This window comes from Aedes albopictus, chromosome 3, assembly GCF_035046485.1.
Source record: "Aedes albopictus strain Foshan chromosome 3, AalbF5, whole genome shotgun sequence".
NCBI classification, from domain to species: domain Eukaryota; kingdom Metazoa; phylum Arthropoda; class Insecta; order Diptera; family Culicidae; genus Aedes; species Aedes albopictus.
In genome coordinates, this window is record NC_085138.1 from 218110803 (window position 1) to 218123448 (window position 12646).

General features: G+C 40.5%; 1 protein-coding gene across 1 annotated transcript in view; it reads left to right on the forward strand.

The window, feature by feature from the left end:
• The window catches only part of LOC109406256 (chromatin-remodeling ATPase INO80), a 142582-nt gene that overhangs the window by 120214 nt on the left and 9722 nt on the right, over positions 1–12646 (forward strand). Inside the window, exon 13 of the mRNA XM_019679318.3 lies at positions 3633–3785. Coding sequence (XP_019534863.3) covers positions 3633–3785 — 153 coding nt within the window. The remainder of the gene's footprint in view (positions 1–3632; positions 3786–12646) is intronic.

The following is a 12646-nucleotide window of genomic DNA, read 5'->3' on the forward strand; positions in this document are numbered from 1 at the left end:
CTAGTAATGTTACAGCTATTTTGATAGAGCAAAATTATGCTCATGCTTACAGCATTGGTGATTACGTACCCACACTTATAAAAAAAAAAACAAAAAAAAAATCGAAAAATGCGAAGCGTTGCTGGTGTTGTTGAGCAAAAGCGGTAAAATCTAAAGGCTCAGCGAGCTTGACCATATGTATGCAGAAATCATAAGTTTTCGATTTTTGCCACTAGATGTTGTTGTAAGTGCTAAATTAATATCACCTTTGGTATACTTGTAGGTAACAACTTTGTCGCAGAACGTAAGTTATACAGCTCCTGTGAAAAAAGTTGTATCATAGGAAAAAGTGAGGTGAAACGTAGAGATTTCATTATTGGTGTGATAATTTATGGAAAAGCGTTTCACACAGACAAACAGACGTGTCACTTGGAAGAAAATGCGATAAAAATCATCGTCACGAAAACATAATCGCCCAATGCTAATTATGCTGTGGTACGCAAATCTACTGAGTAGATGGCGGTAGTGAGCAAACGTCAAACAGGAGCAAAAACGATGCGAGCGCCATGAGCGAGCGATTTGCGAACTACGGAATATTTGAATAATCCGTTAAAAAGTGAAACGATGGGAAGTGAGTAGAGTGAGACGTCTGTTTGTCTGTGCGTTTCATATAAGCTACATTCCACGTACTTCAACACCGCGGTTTTTGAGCCTCATTAAACGCATGCAAACTCCTGTGAACGATTTTGATTCTTTATACATAAAAACGAAGATTATTACTTACATTTTTCTAACAATACTTGAAACTGTTTCAAGAAAGTAGCATTTCTTCACGTAAAGTCAACTATTATCAGTTTTTGCGATGATGTCCCTCCCGTTATACGCTCTGTTTTTATTTTTTTTAAGCATAAAGATCTGATTTTCAATTAGAAAACATACATCTTCTATTCAAATCTGTTCTTTTGCTAGGCTGGTTGGCATGTATTATACAACATAACAGTTTTTGGAAGCAAAAGTTTGATTCTTGCGCAAAACGTAACGCATGGAAGTGTTGGCCACCTGCCACCCTACCGTACAGTGGTGAGAGAAAATTCTGTGCCGACACCAATTGACGGACCGCACAAACTAAGAGAAAAAAAATCTGAAACATGTCGTTAAACAAAATAATGTGGCTAGCACCTTAAACTGGTGTGGCTTTTCCTTCTTTCAAATTTTCTAGTCAAAAACAAATAACAATAACAATAACCTTAAGGTGGTGGACTAAACAAAACCATAGGTTGATCATATAAAAAACATGGGTACTAAAAATTAGGGTCGACACTTTAGATGACGATTTTTACAGTGCTGATTGAGTAAAAACATGAAAGATGGGTATTAAAAACATACACAAACAGATACATAGCAAATAATAATAGAATAAAATCTGACGTTTGGTTAGAATAGTTCCTATCACCATAGGAATCACAGCAAACATACAACCTATCCAAATCGAACACCAGAAATAAGCAATCTAACACCTCTCAGACTGCACAAGAATCATGTCAAATTCAAAGGAAGAAAGAATGGGATAAAAAGGAACGAACTCACCGGGTAATCCCATTCAGCTCACTCTCTGTATTCACCACCGACTGCCCCTTCATCCATTACGAATGTTAACTCTATTGCTGAAGTTCACCAGGCGGCAATTTTTATTCACTTGTCTGCATATTAAATATACTATAAATTTTATAGTCAGTTGCTCGATACTCGTTTGTCAACTGAATGAAAGACAATTAATATTTGTAAACAAGTTACAAAGTGTTAAATTGCTGATAAAATATTAACGTTTCGATTACATTTGATGGTGATTTACAGATCTTGTCCCATTTGATTGTCGTTTTTGTTTTTGGTGGGAATCGTAGCCATAAACGTAGGTAATTTTGAAGATGTTTCTCGATCGGCTTCATATTCAATGACCACGAAATGATTGACTGTGTGAAGAGGAAGAGCGAAAATGAACATGTTTGATTTGAATATTGAATGCACAAATAATCAAATTCGTGCTGTTTTCAGTCAATGACTGTTTTTTTTTTCCTGACTCTGTAATGCTACTGACTCTTTCGTAAATTTTCCGCATGCGCCACAGTAATAGGATCTTGTCCATTTTGTATCCGGCTCTATTTTGTTGTGCACAAGGCACCACCGTGCTTCAGGCAAATGTATCCGTCACATCCTAACACTTTCTGTCGAACCAACTGGGACGTCTTTGATCAATATTTTTGTCAAGTCGATTACAATGATTGATTATGTGTTCCTACATTCAACATACAAGTCTCCCGAAATCGTCGCGACATCTATATAAAAAACTGCAGAATGACATGCATGTTTAGGCTGCATTTTTCTTGAGTAGGGTAAAAGCTCCCTTAGTGGAGGTAGTACCAATAGTGGAGGTAGTGGCAATTTAGTACTATTTCGACCAATAAGCTTGCAAATTACATGTTTAATAGATGCATCATACCTAATTAATGACATTAATTCAGCTTTGTGTTCAGGATTAGTCGAAAAACCTATTTAAAACAATTATTTTCCTTTTTTGCTCCTTTGCACCTATAGTGGTGGGTCCCATAAGAATTCAATGGGATGCGCCACTATAAGAACCAATGTTAAATTTTACCACCACAATAGGAGCAGTGTACCTAAAGTTGGTAAAAATGATTTATTAAAAAAAACTTAAATAAATAATGGTTTTTACATTTTTACTAGCAAATTTAAGTGAAAAACTACCGATTAACGTTTTAAAACTTTTTATTTTGTGGTTTTATCAATTTTATTCAATTATTTTACTGCAAGGAGCTACTAATAGCACCACTATTGGAACATTTACCCTAATAACATCAAATGTAGACGAGGCCCGTCTACAACGATCGATTAAGCATAAAGCTTTCTATTCTGATGCACCATCGCAGTTTTCCACATGGAAACCAGCTCCATCGACATGCAAAAGATTATATTGCTTGTTTATATATGTTTCCTTCCAAACATAAAAACAAACAGTTTCTAAGCGGAAAACATGGCATTAAATTTATGCCAGCAGCTTAACTGGTAAAAAGTGGTAGCACAAATCTGCAAATTAAGATATCTATATCTGCAATCGGTAAAACGACTCTCATCTGATCACGATGGTAGTGAGTTTAATTACGGGAAACCGCTCAGATAGCAATCAGTTGTTTCAATTATATGCATCGTCTTGGGGACACAATTTCTAGTAGATTTGTATCAAACAACTCAATCCAATTCTAATTCATTGACGTTAGCTTTTTGTCCCATTTAATACTTATACTATTGTTAAGACATCACGATGACAGTTTCGTAATATTATTTGTATTATTGGTATAGCCATCATATCACAATGAGCCCAGATATTGCTACTGTTTCGTAAGATGTTGCCCAAATAGATGTCCACATTCGTCTTTAAAATTGATGGAAATCGGCTATAGCCGGCAATAGCTTGCTCTTTATTGCATAAGGAGTTTTGATTGCACCCTCATTTCTCGATACTAATTATAAATTTAATTAATACATATTTCCAGCACACGAGCAATCATTTTTTTTTGGTTATGGTCCACCAATTCCAAATCACGTTGATGGTCTTTTCTCGTTTCGTTTAATTGCAGTTTTATTTTCAACTTACGATGGTCTGGGCAAGCAGCGAAAACGCCATCATCCACGTGGAACCAAGCGCGGAAGACCACGTGGGTCGCGGCGTGGAGGCGGTACGGGTAGCGCCGGACGAACAGAATCAACCGGTGCGGCATCGAACAGTAATGGTAAGTGTCTTCCGATCTAATAAGTTGGATATCATTGGCACCCGGATTAATGCATAAAAAGGGAACAGCCCACCCTCGATGTTATGTCTGGAATAATTTTTGAAAAGGTGGTATGACATTGTTCGTTTTGCTATTTTGCAATATTGAAATTTATGGTAGCTCTTGCGATAATCATCAGTAGTTGCCCACGTATAATAGTGTATCGAATTTCCTATCTTCAGCCAATTTCTATAAATCCCTTCTTTGTTGTTTGCGTTAAAATGCTTATACCGACCTACTTTTTAGGAAAAGGGAATCCGGAAACTTTTTACATAGGAAGAGGAATCCTAAGGAAATCCGAAATTTTTGGTTTCCATAAATTCTAGAACCTCTGTGCGGCATAAAAAAAACGCTTTTTTTAAATGAAAAAAAAAACGCTACTCTTTTAATTTTTTTTTTTTTAACATTTATTTCTATCTTAACAAATATAATTAGTGATTTACATTCAACAATTGAGATATGGAACTCCTTACAACAATGACATAGAACAAATACTTATTCAAAGACAACTAATCAACAACTAACAAAAATTCGACAAAAAGGGAAAAATTTGAAAAACAAACCTTTAAATTAGCTTGGGAAAAATTGATAGAAAAGAAAAGCTTAATTCTAATATTACATGTCTTAAATGGCCAGCTCTTTTGTAAGAGGATTAGCAGATGAGGCGCAGCTCTGCAGAAATTTAGGAATAAGTCTCCGGAACCAGTTGTCGATTTTCTCAACTCCAGCAAGCCGATGCACTTCTTCAGTCGGATGGAAAGGACTCAGGTCCAGCATCATTTTCAGCAAACGATTTTGTTTAACTTGAATTTTATTCCAGTGCGATTGTGCACAATCGTACCAGACAGGAAATCCATACGCAACCGTCGGCCGAAAAACGGTTTTGTACAGAAGGACTTTCAAGTTGCGATCCAGTCGAGATCGCCTTTTGACCAGCGAATATAGCATTTTAGTGAGTTTGTCACATTTCTGGAGGCAATTGGCCACATGGCAGCCAAATTTTAGCTTGGGGTCCTGCGTTACGCCGAGATAGCCAACATTTTGAGACCACGGGATATCCACACCACCGCAGGAGACTTGGCTTTGAGGTAAATGTCGAGGGCTTCGACGTCGGGAAAATAGCTTGTGATTTGGCAGGATTGACTTTAACCTTCCATTTTCTCTGGTACTCTTGGATGGAGTTCTGCGCTTCCTGGAGAGTGTCGACAACAACTGCTGCGTCGTGATGAGAGAGTGTCGTCGACGAAAAAATGGTACTCGACTCCGTTGATTTTAACTATGTCGGCAGAGAAAATGTTGTATAGTGTAGTAGCGTGGTTCAAAAAATCGTTTTTGCTCCACACCGCTTATTTGATTCGTAACCAGATGCTAAGCCTTCTCCCAAAAATTGAGCTGATTTGGTTGAAAATTGAGAGTGCACAAGCCCTCCAAAGTTTGTATGGGAATTACTATGGGAAAAGGAGGTTTTTCATTCAATTGACCGTAACATTTCCCCAGATGCCCTAGAGTGTAAGTTAATTCTTGGTACTCCTACGCTACTCTATCACCTACAATTTTGTCGAAGACCACATCCAAATCAAACGTCTCATTAATTAATTATCGATTTTTATCCAACTGGAGAAATTTTAACAGTGATCGTTCAGCTTCCCAGCAGGCAACATTGCCACACATGGCGCCAAAGATAGCACACAAAAATCATGGCTACTATGTTTCAAGGCAAATTGCAGTGATGCCCATCGAATAATGTAACCATCATGATCAAAGATTTTCATTCTGGACAAAAATCAATAACTAATTACTGAGGCGTCCAATTGTAATGCGGTATTCGGCAAAGTTGTAGCTGATAGAGTAGCCTAGGACTACCAAGGGTCTACTAACACTCTAGGGCACTTGGAGAAATGCTACGGTCAATTGAATGAAAAACGCCCTTTTCCCATAGTAATTCCCATACAAACTTTGAAGGGCTTGTGCACTCTCAATTTTCGACCAAATCAGCTCAATTTTTGGGAGAAGGCTTAGAATCTGGTTACGAATCGAATAAGGGGTGTGGAGCAAAAACCAATTTTTTGAACCACGCTAATAGTGTAGGGCTCAGGACATACCCTTAAGGGACTCCAAATGGGACAGGTTTTCGATCGGAAGTACTGCCGTTTACGGAGACTTTATGATTCTATGGCTATATCGGTTTTTTTTCTACTCATAGTATAAGGGAGTAGAGAGGGCCCATATAGCCGAGGCGGTAAACGCACGGGTATTCAGCATGACCATGCTGAGGCTGACGGGTTCGATTCCCGGTCGGTCCAGGATCTTTTCGTAAAGGAAATTTCCTTGACTTCCTTGGGCATAGAGTATCTTCGTGCCTGCCACACGATATACACATGCAAAATGGTCATTGGCAGAGGAAGCTCTCAGTTAATAACTGTGGCAGTGCTCATAGAACACTAAGCTGAGAAGCAGGCTTTGTCCCAGTGAGGACGTTACGCCAAGAAGAGGAGGAAGGGAGTAGAGATCAAAGTGGATAATGAAATGATAGATATGATAGTATTCGCTAGGTAGCGAACAAGTGTGAAAATTTTATAGAGGGTGAAATTAAGCAAGTAGGCCATGTATTGAACGAATACATCGAATGCGTGAACCTTCTGCCGTACGACCTGTGCTTTTAAACAAACCGGCTTGGTTGGTAGTTCATACCACCTTACCAAGACTGGCAAAAGTTTCAGGCACCCGACTGCCTATGTATTGTTCTGTTTTCATCACAAGTTCTATCGATCAGTAGCGTTTTCGGAATTCGCACTCCGTTCATAGGGGTATGCCCATATCGCGGCGTGTTCTTCCTATTAGCTTTTTCGATCTTATTGGATAGAACACTTTTCCTTCCCGAGCAGAAGGGAATAGCAACAGAATAATAAAATATGTTATTTGGCAAAATAACTGAGTAACGGAAAGAGTTATTGTTAGAGTTATATGTTATAAACTTGTCTGTCATAAGCGGCAAAATAACAAAAAATCATAACAAAAAAATGTTCCTGGAAGATCAGTTAAATAACACGTTTTGTTGGTTTCAATAACAACTTAATAATAGCGAAATTATAAAATATTCAATAACAATTTTTGTAATTAAAAAGTTATTGATAACAATTTAGCGCAAGCGATTTAATATTGTGAACAGAGAGAAAAGATAATTTTATCAAACAAATTAAGATGAAAACTGCCGACAAACCATTTATTAGGTGGTATGATCATTTTTTAAATAAATTTACACTATTACCTCAATGATTGACACATTTACCCTAGTGAATCTGTGTGGCCTCAAAGCAATGAAAGCAATAAAAATAAAATCTCAAAAAATTATCAAAGCAGTTCTTCTTCTTGATGGCTTAGTTAATTACATTTTAAATGTTTAAAGATTTCTTTATCGGTAGTTCGTCCTGGAATTGTACCAACTAATCCAAAACGTTTTATAAAATGGCTAACACTCTACTGCACTTTCTATATTAGTACCAAACTAATCTAATCTAATCTAATCTAACGCATACGCAGCCAGTACAAGAAAGCATCCTGGAAAATAATCGGGTTAGATTACGCCCGATTATTTTTCTTGTCAATATTGATGCTTGCAGCATACCGAAGATATGACACAAGCGTCAAAGCGGCCAGGCCTACTGCGTAGCGTTAACCGCGAAGATGATTCTTTGGAATGATTCGATTTCCTTTCCTTACTTTAAAATCGGATCACTTCTCGAATCTACAGGGGACATACCGTACCAAACGCCCCGAGATTTGATTATTTATATGGTTTTATAAATATATATATTATATTATATAATATATAATATGAAAATAATAAATAAATAGAAGCATGGAACGTTCTCACCAAATTTAGTTTGTTCATCCGTGAACCCGTTGATTGGGAAAAGATAAATATTTCTGACGTCCGTCTGGTGGCTTGTTGTTGACAACTGGATCCATTTGTGACGTCTTTCTTTCTAATCCATGCGGATCTGTCACTTTTTTCTCTTTACCGGGTGCGGTAGGTAGAGCACCGACGTATCAAACACACGATTGGCATTGTTGGAGAAAAAGTACGCATCCTAATGAAAACACGGCACTTCCGCGTGGGACTTCACAAGGATCCACTTTTCATTTGGGTGGCATAGTGCCGCACAGATCGCTAGAGGAATCGCGGAAGAAACTTTTCAAAAAACACTTCTTTGCTTGCAAGGTACGCCATCAGACAAAAGGATGCACTTTCTTCCAGATTCTGATATCTTTTTGTGGAGTTCATATCCAGCAGACTCCGTAACCACACGCGTTCACTTTCCGGATGGCGTAGCGACAGTTGAAAATATACTTAACCCTCGAGCAGTCGCGTCTTTGACTACCTGCAGCGACGCCGCGCTCACGCTGTGTATCACATGCGTGCATTTTTCATGGTGCGTGTACTCAGTACACGACGCGACCGCTCCCGGGTTAAACAACACCAAACGGGAACGTGAAAAAAAATTGACAATCGAAACTGAAACGCGTCCGTTCGCGGCGAAGCCTACTTCGATCTCCCTTTCTATATTCGTGCCAAACTGACCAAAAACTGGGCATGAAAGGTATACTTATCAAAGTGATTATAAAATAATAAGCTGACAAGAAGGTTCTGTCACTGTTCGAATCTTATGTCAGAAAGGAGAGAAAGAATGCTATGAGCAACGTAAATTTTGAATGATGTAGTTTTGAATGCAGAATTTGTTATTATTGTGCTATTACTGATAATCAAAATTGTTCTCCAACAATGTTTGATGTTGAATAACGTCCTTCGGCAACATATAGGGGTGTAACTTCAGAAATACCAAAAATCGGTCGCGTCACGAAAAGTGGTCAGCTTTTGAACGCTAATAACTCAGTCATTTATGAATGAATTTTAAAAATTTTAGCACCGATCAGACGCAAATATGTCCAGCAATTATGTCAATTAACAACAACTATTGATTTTCAACAGCGAACTATTGAAAATTTAGGAAAAGTGAACCCATGTTTTATCCAGCCAATCACGTTCGAGCGCAGTTTTGGACTTTTCCGTCGAGCGCCTGGCAGTATAGGCACAGACAAACAGACGTAACACTTGCGAAATTTCCATCGACCACGCTTTTAACGATCATTTTAAATTTTCATAGTCGTGACTTTCACAACCAGAGGCGCGCGCATCGTTTTTCTATGCGTTTGACGTTTCACACTAGCGCCTTCTGTTGACGATATGGCACAACACAGTGATTCGTGCAACTTTTCCACCAGATGAAGGTAGTGTGAATTGGGCGATGGATTTCCATAAAAATCGTTCAAGGTGTTACGTCTGTTTGTCTGTGGTATAGGGTACTGCAAGCACTAGATCTAACCTCACTTTGTCTGACAGTTCAGCGAGCTTGTTTACAAGGTGTTAGAATTTTTAACGAGCGGCGAAAATTAAATTTAAGTTTTCCGTCCCGAAACCATTATCATACGGAAATATCGATTATTTCTTCTATTTCTTCTTCCCCTCTTCCTTCATTCTTCATCAACACCTCGAGGGGAACGCATCGGCAGAGAGCTGTGAAGTTTGCTCCGTTTGCGTTTTCATTTAGTGCACTTCTCTCTAAAATAAAAACGCTCATTTTTGAGTATCGCCCATGCCGCACAGGGACTGTGTTGGAAACACACATTTTTTTAAATTGCTCGTACGCTCACATTTTTGCAAAATATCAATATTTTTCGGTATTTGAAGGTGGTTTATAAACCCAGTGAGCTGCCATGTCGAAATTATTGCAAAATACATGCTCATGTGAGCGTACGAGCAATTTTAAAAAAATGTGTGTTTCCAACACAGTCATGTGCGGCATGGATGTTTACTAAAAATGTGCAGGTCAAACACATTTTTGAGCGTAGCCGTTTTTGCGTGTTTAGCAAGCCGAGCGCAGTGGTCGGTGCGGTGCGTCTTCGCGCGCGGCAGCTCGAGCGGAGTCGTTCACCGGATCAGAGACGGAGGAGCACAGCTCGGTTTGCATTTTCGCTCAGCATTCTCACAGCACATTTTCACGCTGTCGACCGCGGTAGACGGACGGACGCACCGACGACAACCGAGCAGCAGCGGCGGTGGTGGAATAATTTATCATTTCCCCGGTTCAGAAGCGGATGGGCGCCGACGACACGGCAGCAACGCGGTTTGGTTTTGTGAAATCAAAATTAAACAGCCCTTATTAGGGCTACAATTTTAAATCCCACGTAAGAGTTGATTCGAATTCCACTAGAAACGCAAGTGCAAACATCTTGAAACCTACTTTGAGAGCACCGCCGAACGCGGTACAAGCACCGCCAGCAACCTAGATGCAGAGGCGGTGGCTTATTATGGCCCGTTTACATATTTGCTAATTCTACGCGACAGTTCATTTTCGAGCAGTATTGGCGTCAATTTAGCGCAATGTAAACACTTTTTAGCAGACAATAAAATTAGCATGACAAAATCAGAAGCTTCTGAATTCATTGTTAAAACTAGTGGACAATAATGAGGATATTAGATTGTCCGACACAAATAGCATCATGTAAACGGTCTGCTAGACGAATTGTCAGCTAATTATGCCATCACGCCAATTTTATTGGCAGATAGGGAAGTGTTTACATAGAGATAAGTGACATTTCAGCACACGAACACTAGCGCAAATTTTTCCTCACACAAAAGTGCACGCCGATTGAAAGGCTATTCAGATTGCATATGCAAATATTACCCAATCGAATTGGGTAAAACGGGTAAATAATGATAAAACTAACGTCCGGGGCAAGAGTGCAAATATTTTCCTCACAGTTTCACAACTACATCTACAAAAAAGGCACGCATACATTTGAACGTGATTACCACTATTACGATAGTTTGGTACCAACACAGTCGGACAATTTATGATGATGATGATGATGATGATGATGATGATGATTTAGCGGCAATGTAAACGATACTAGCGTGGATTAAATTGTCCGACAGAATATTGTCACGCATTATTATCACATATGTAAACGGGCCATTAGCATTTTTCCAGTGCGGTAGCGAATGGGCATGGCAACAACTGGGAATATTTTAACCGCTTGATGTCGAATCTTTTCTAAATTCAAGATACGGTGACAAAAGTATAAATTTATGCGCGCATAATAAATCTGCTTAAAATTTCTTCAACTTTGAAAATGACAGGTTTGCTTGAAAATGAAAATGTTAACCATACATACATTACATACATTTATTTGTTCAACATCATTAAGGCAAGACATAATCAACAATAGTACGCCACAATACTCGGTTTGTGGCTGCCGCTCTCCATCCTCGGTCGCGCCCAATGCTCGCCAAGTCACGCTCCACTTGGTCCGCCCATCGTGCTCTCTGCGCTCCACGCCTTCTTGTGCCAACCGGATCCGTTGCAAACACCAGCTTTGCAGGGTTGTTGTCCGGCATTCTTGCAACATGCCCTGCCCACCGTATCCTTCCGGCTTTAGCCACCTTCTGGATGCTGGGTTCGCCGTAAAGTGCAGCGAGCTCGTGGTTCATTCTTCTCCGCCACACACCGTTCTCCTGCACACCGCCGAAGATCGTTCTTAGCACGCGTCGCTCGAAAACTCCTAGTGTTTGCAGGTCCTCCTCGAGCATGGTCCATGTCTCGTGCCCGTAGAGGATCACCGGTCTTATCAGCGTTTTGTACATGGTGCATTTGTTGCGTGGGTGAATCTTTTTCGACCGCAGTTTCTTCTGGAGCCCGTAGTAGGCCCGACTTCCGCTGATGATGCGCCTCCGAATTTCTCGGCTCACGTTGTTGTCAGCCGTCAGTAAGGATCCGAGGTAGACGAATTCCTCCACCACCTCGAAAGTATCCCCGTCTATCGTAACATTACTACCCAGACGGATCCGGTCGTTTTCGGTTCCGCCTACCAGCATGTACTTTGTTTTTGAGGCATTCACCACCAGTCCGACCTTTGCTGCTTCGCGTTTCAGGCGGGTGTACAGTTCTTCCACCGTTCCAAATGTTCTAGCGATAATGTCCATGTCGTCCGCAAAGCACACAAATTGACCGGATTTTGTGAAAATCGTTCCCCGGCTGTTGAGCCCGGCTCGTCGCATCACACCTTCCAGCGCGATGTTGAAGAGTAGACATGAGAGTCCGTCACCTTGTCGCAGTCCCTGGCGAGATACGAATGAACTGGATAGTTCACCCGAAACCCTTACGCAGTTTTGCACACCGTCCATCGTTGCTTTAATCAGTCTAGTCAGCTTCCCAGGAAAGCCGTTTTCGTCCATGATTCTCCATAGCTCTGCGCGGTCGATACTATCGTATGCCGCTTTGAAGTCGATGAACAGGTGGTGCGTTGGGACCTGGTATTCACGACATTTCTGGAGGATTTGCCGTACGGTAAAGATCTGGTCCGTTGTCGACCGGCCGTCGATGAAGCCGGCTTGATAACTTCCCACGAACTCATTTGTTTTAGGTGACAGACGACGGAAGATGATCTGGGATAGCACTTTGTAGGCAGCATTCAAAATAGTGATCGCCCTGAAGTTCTCACATTCCAAATGGTCGCCTTTCTTGTGAATGGGGCAGATTACCCCTTCCTTCCACTCCTCCGGTAGCTGTTCGGTTTCCCAGATCCTGACTATCAGCCGATGCAGACAGGTGGCCAACTTTTCTGGGCCCATCTTGATGAGTTCAGCTGCGATACCATCCTTACCAGCTGCTTTGTTGGTTTTGAGCTGGTGAATGGCATCCTTAACTTCCCTCAGCGTGGGAGTTGGTTCATTTCCGTCCTCCGCTGCACTGGCGTCGTCG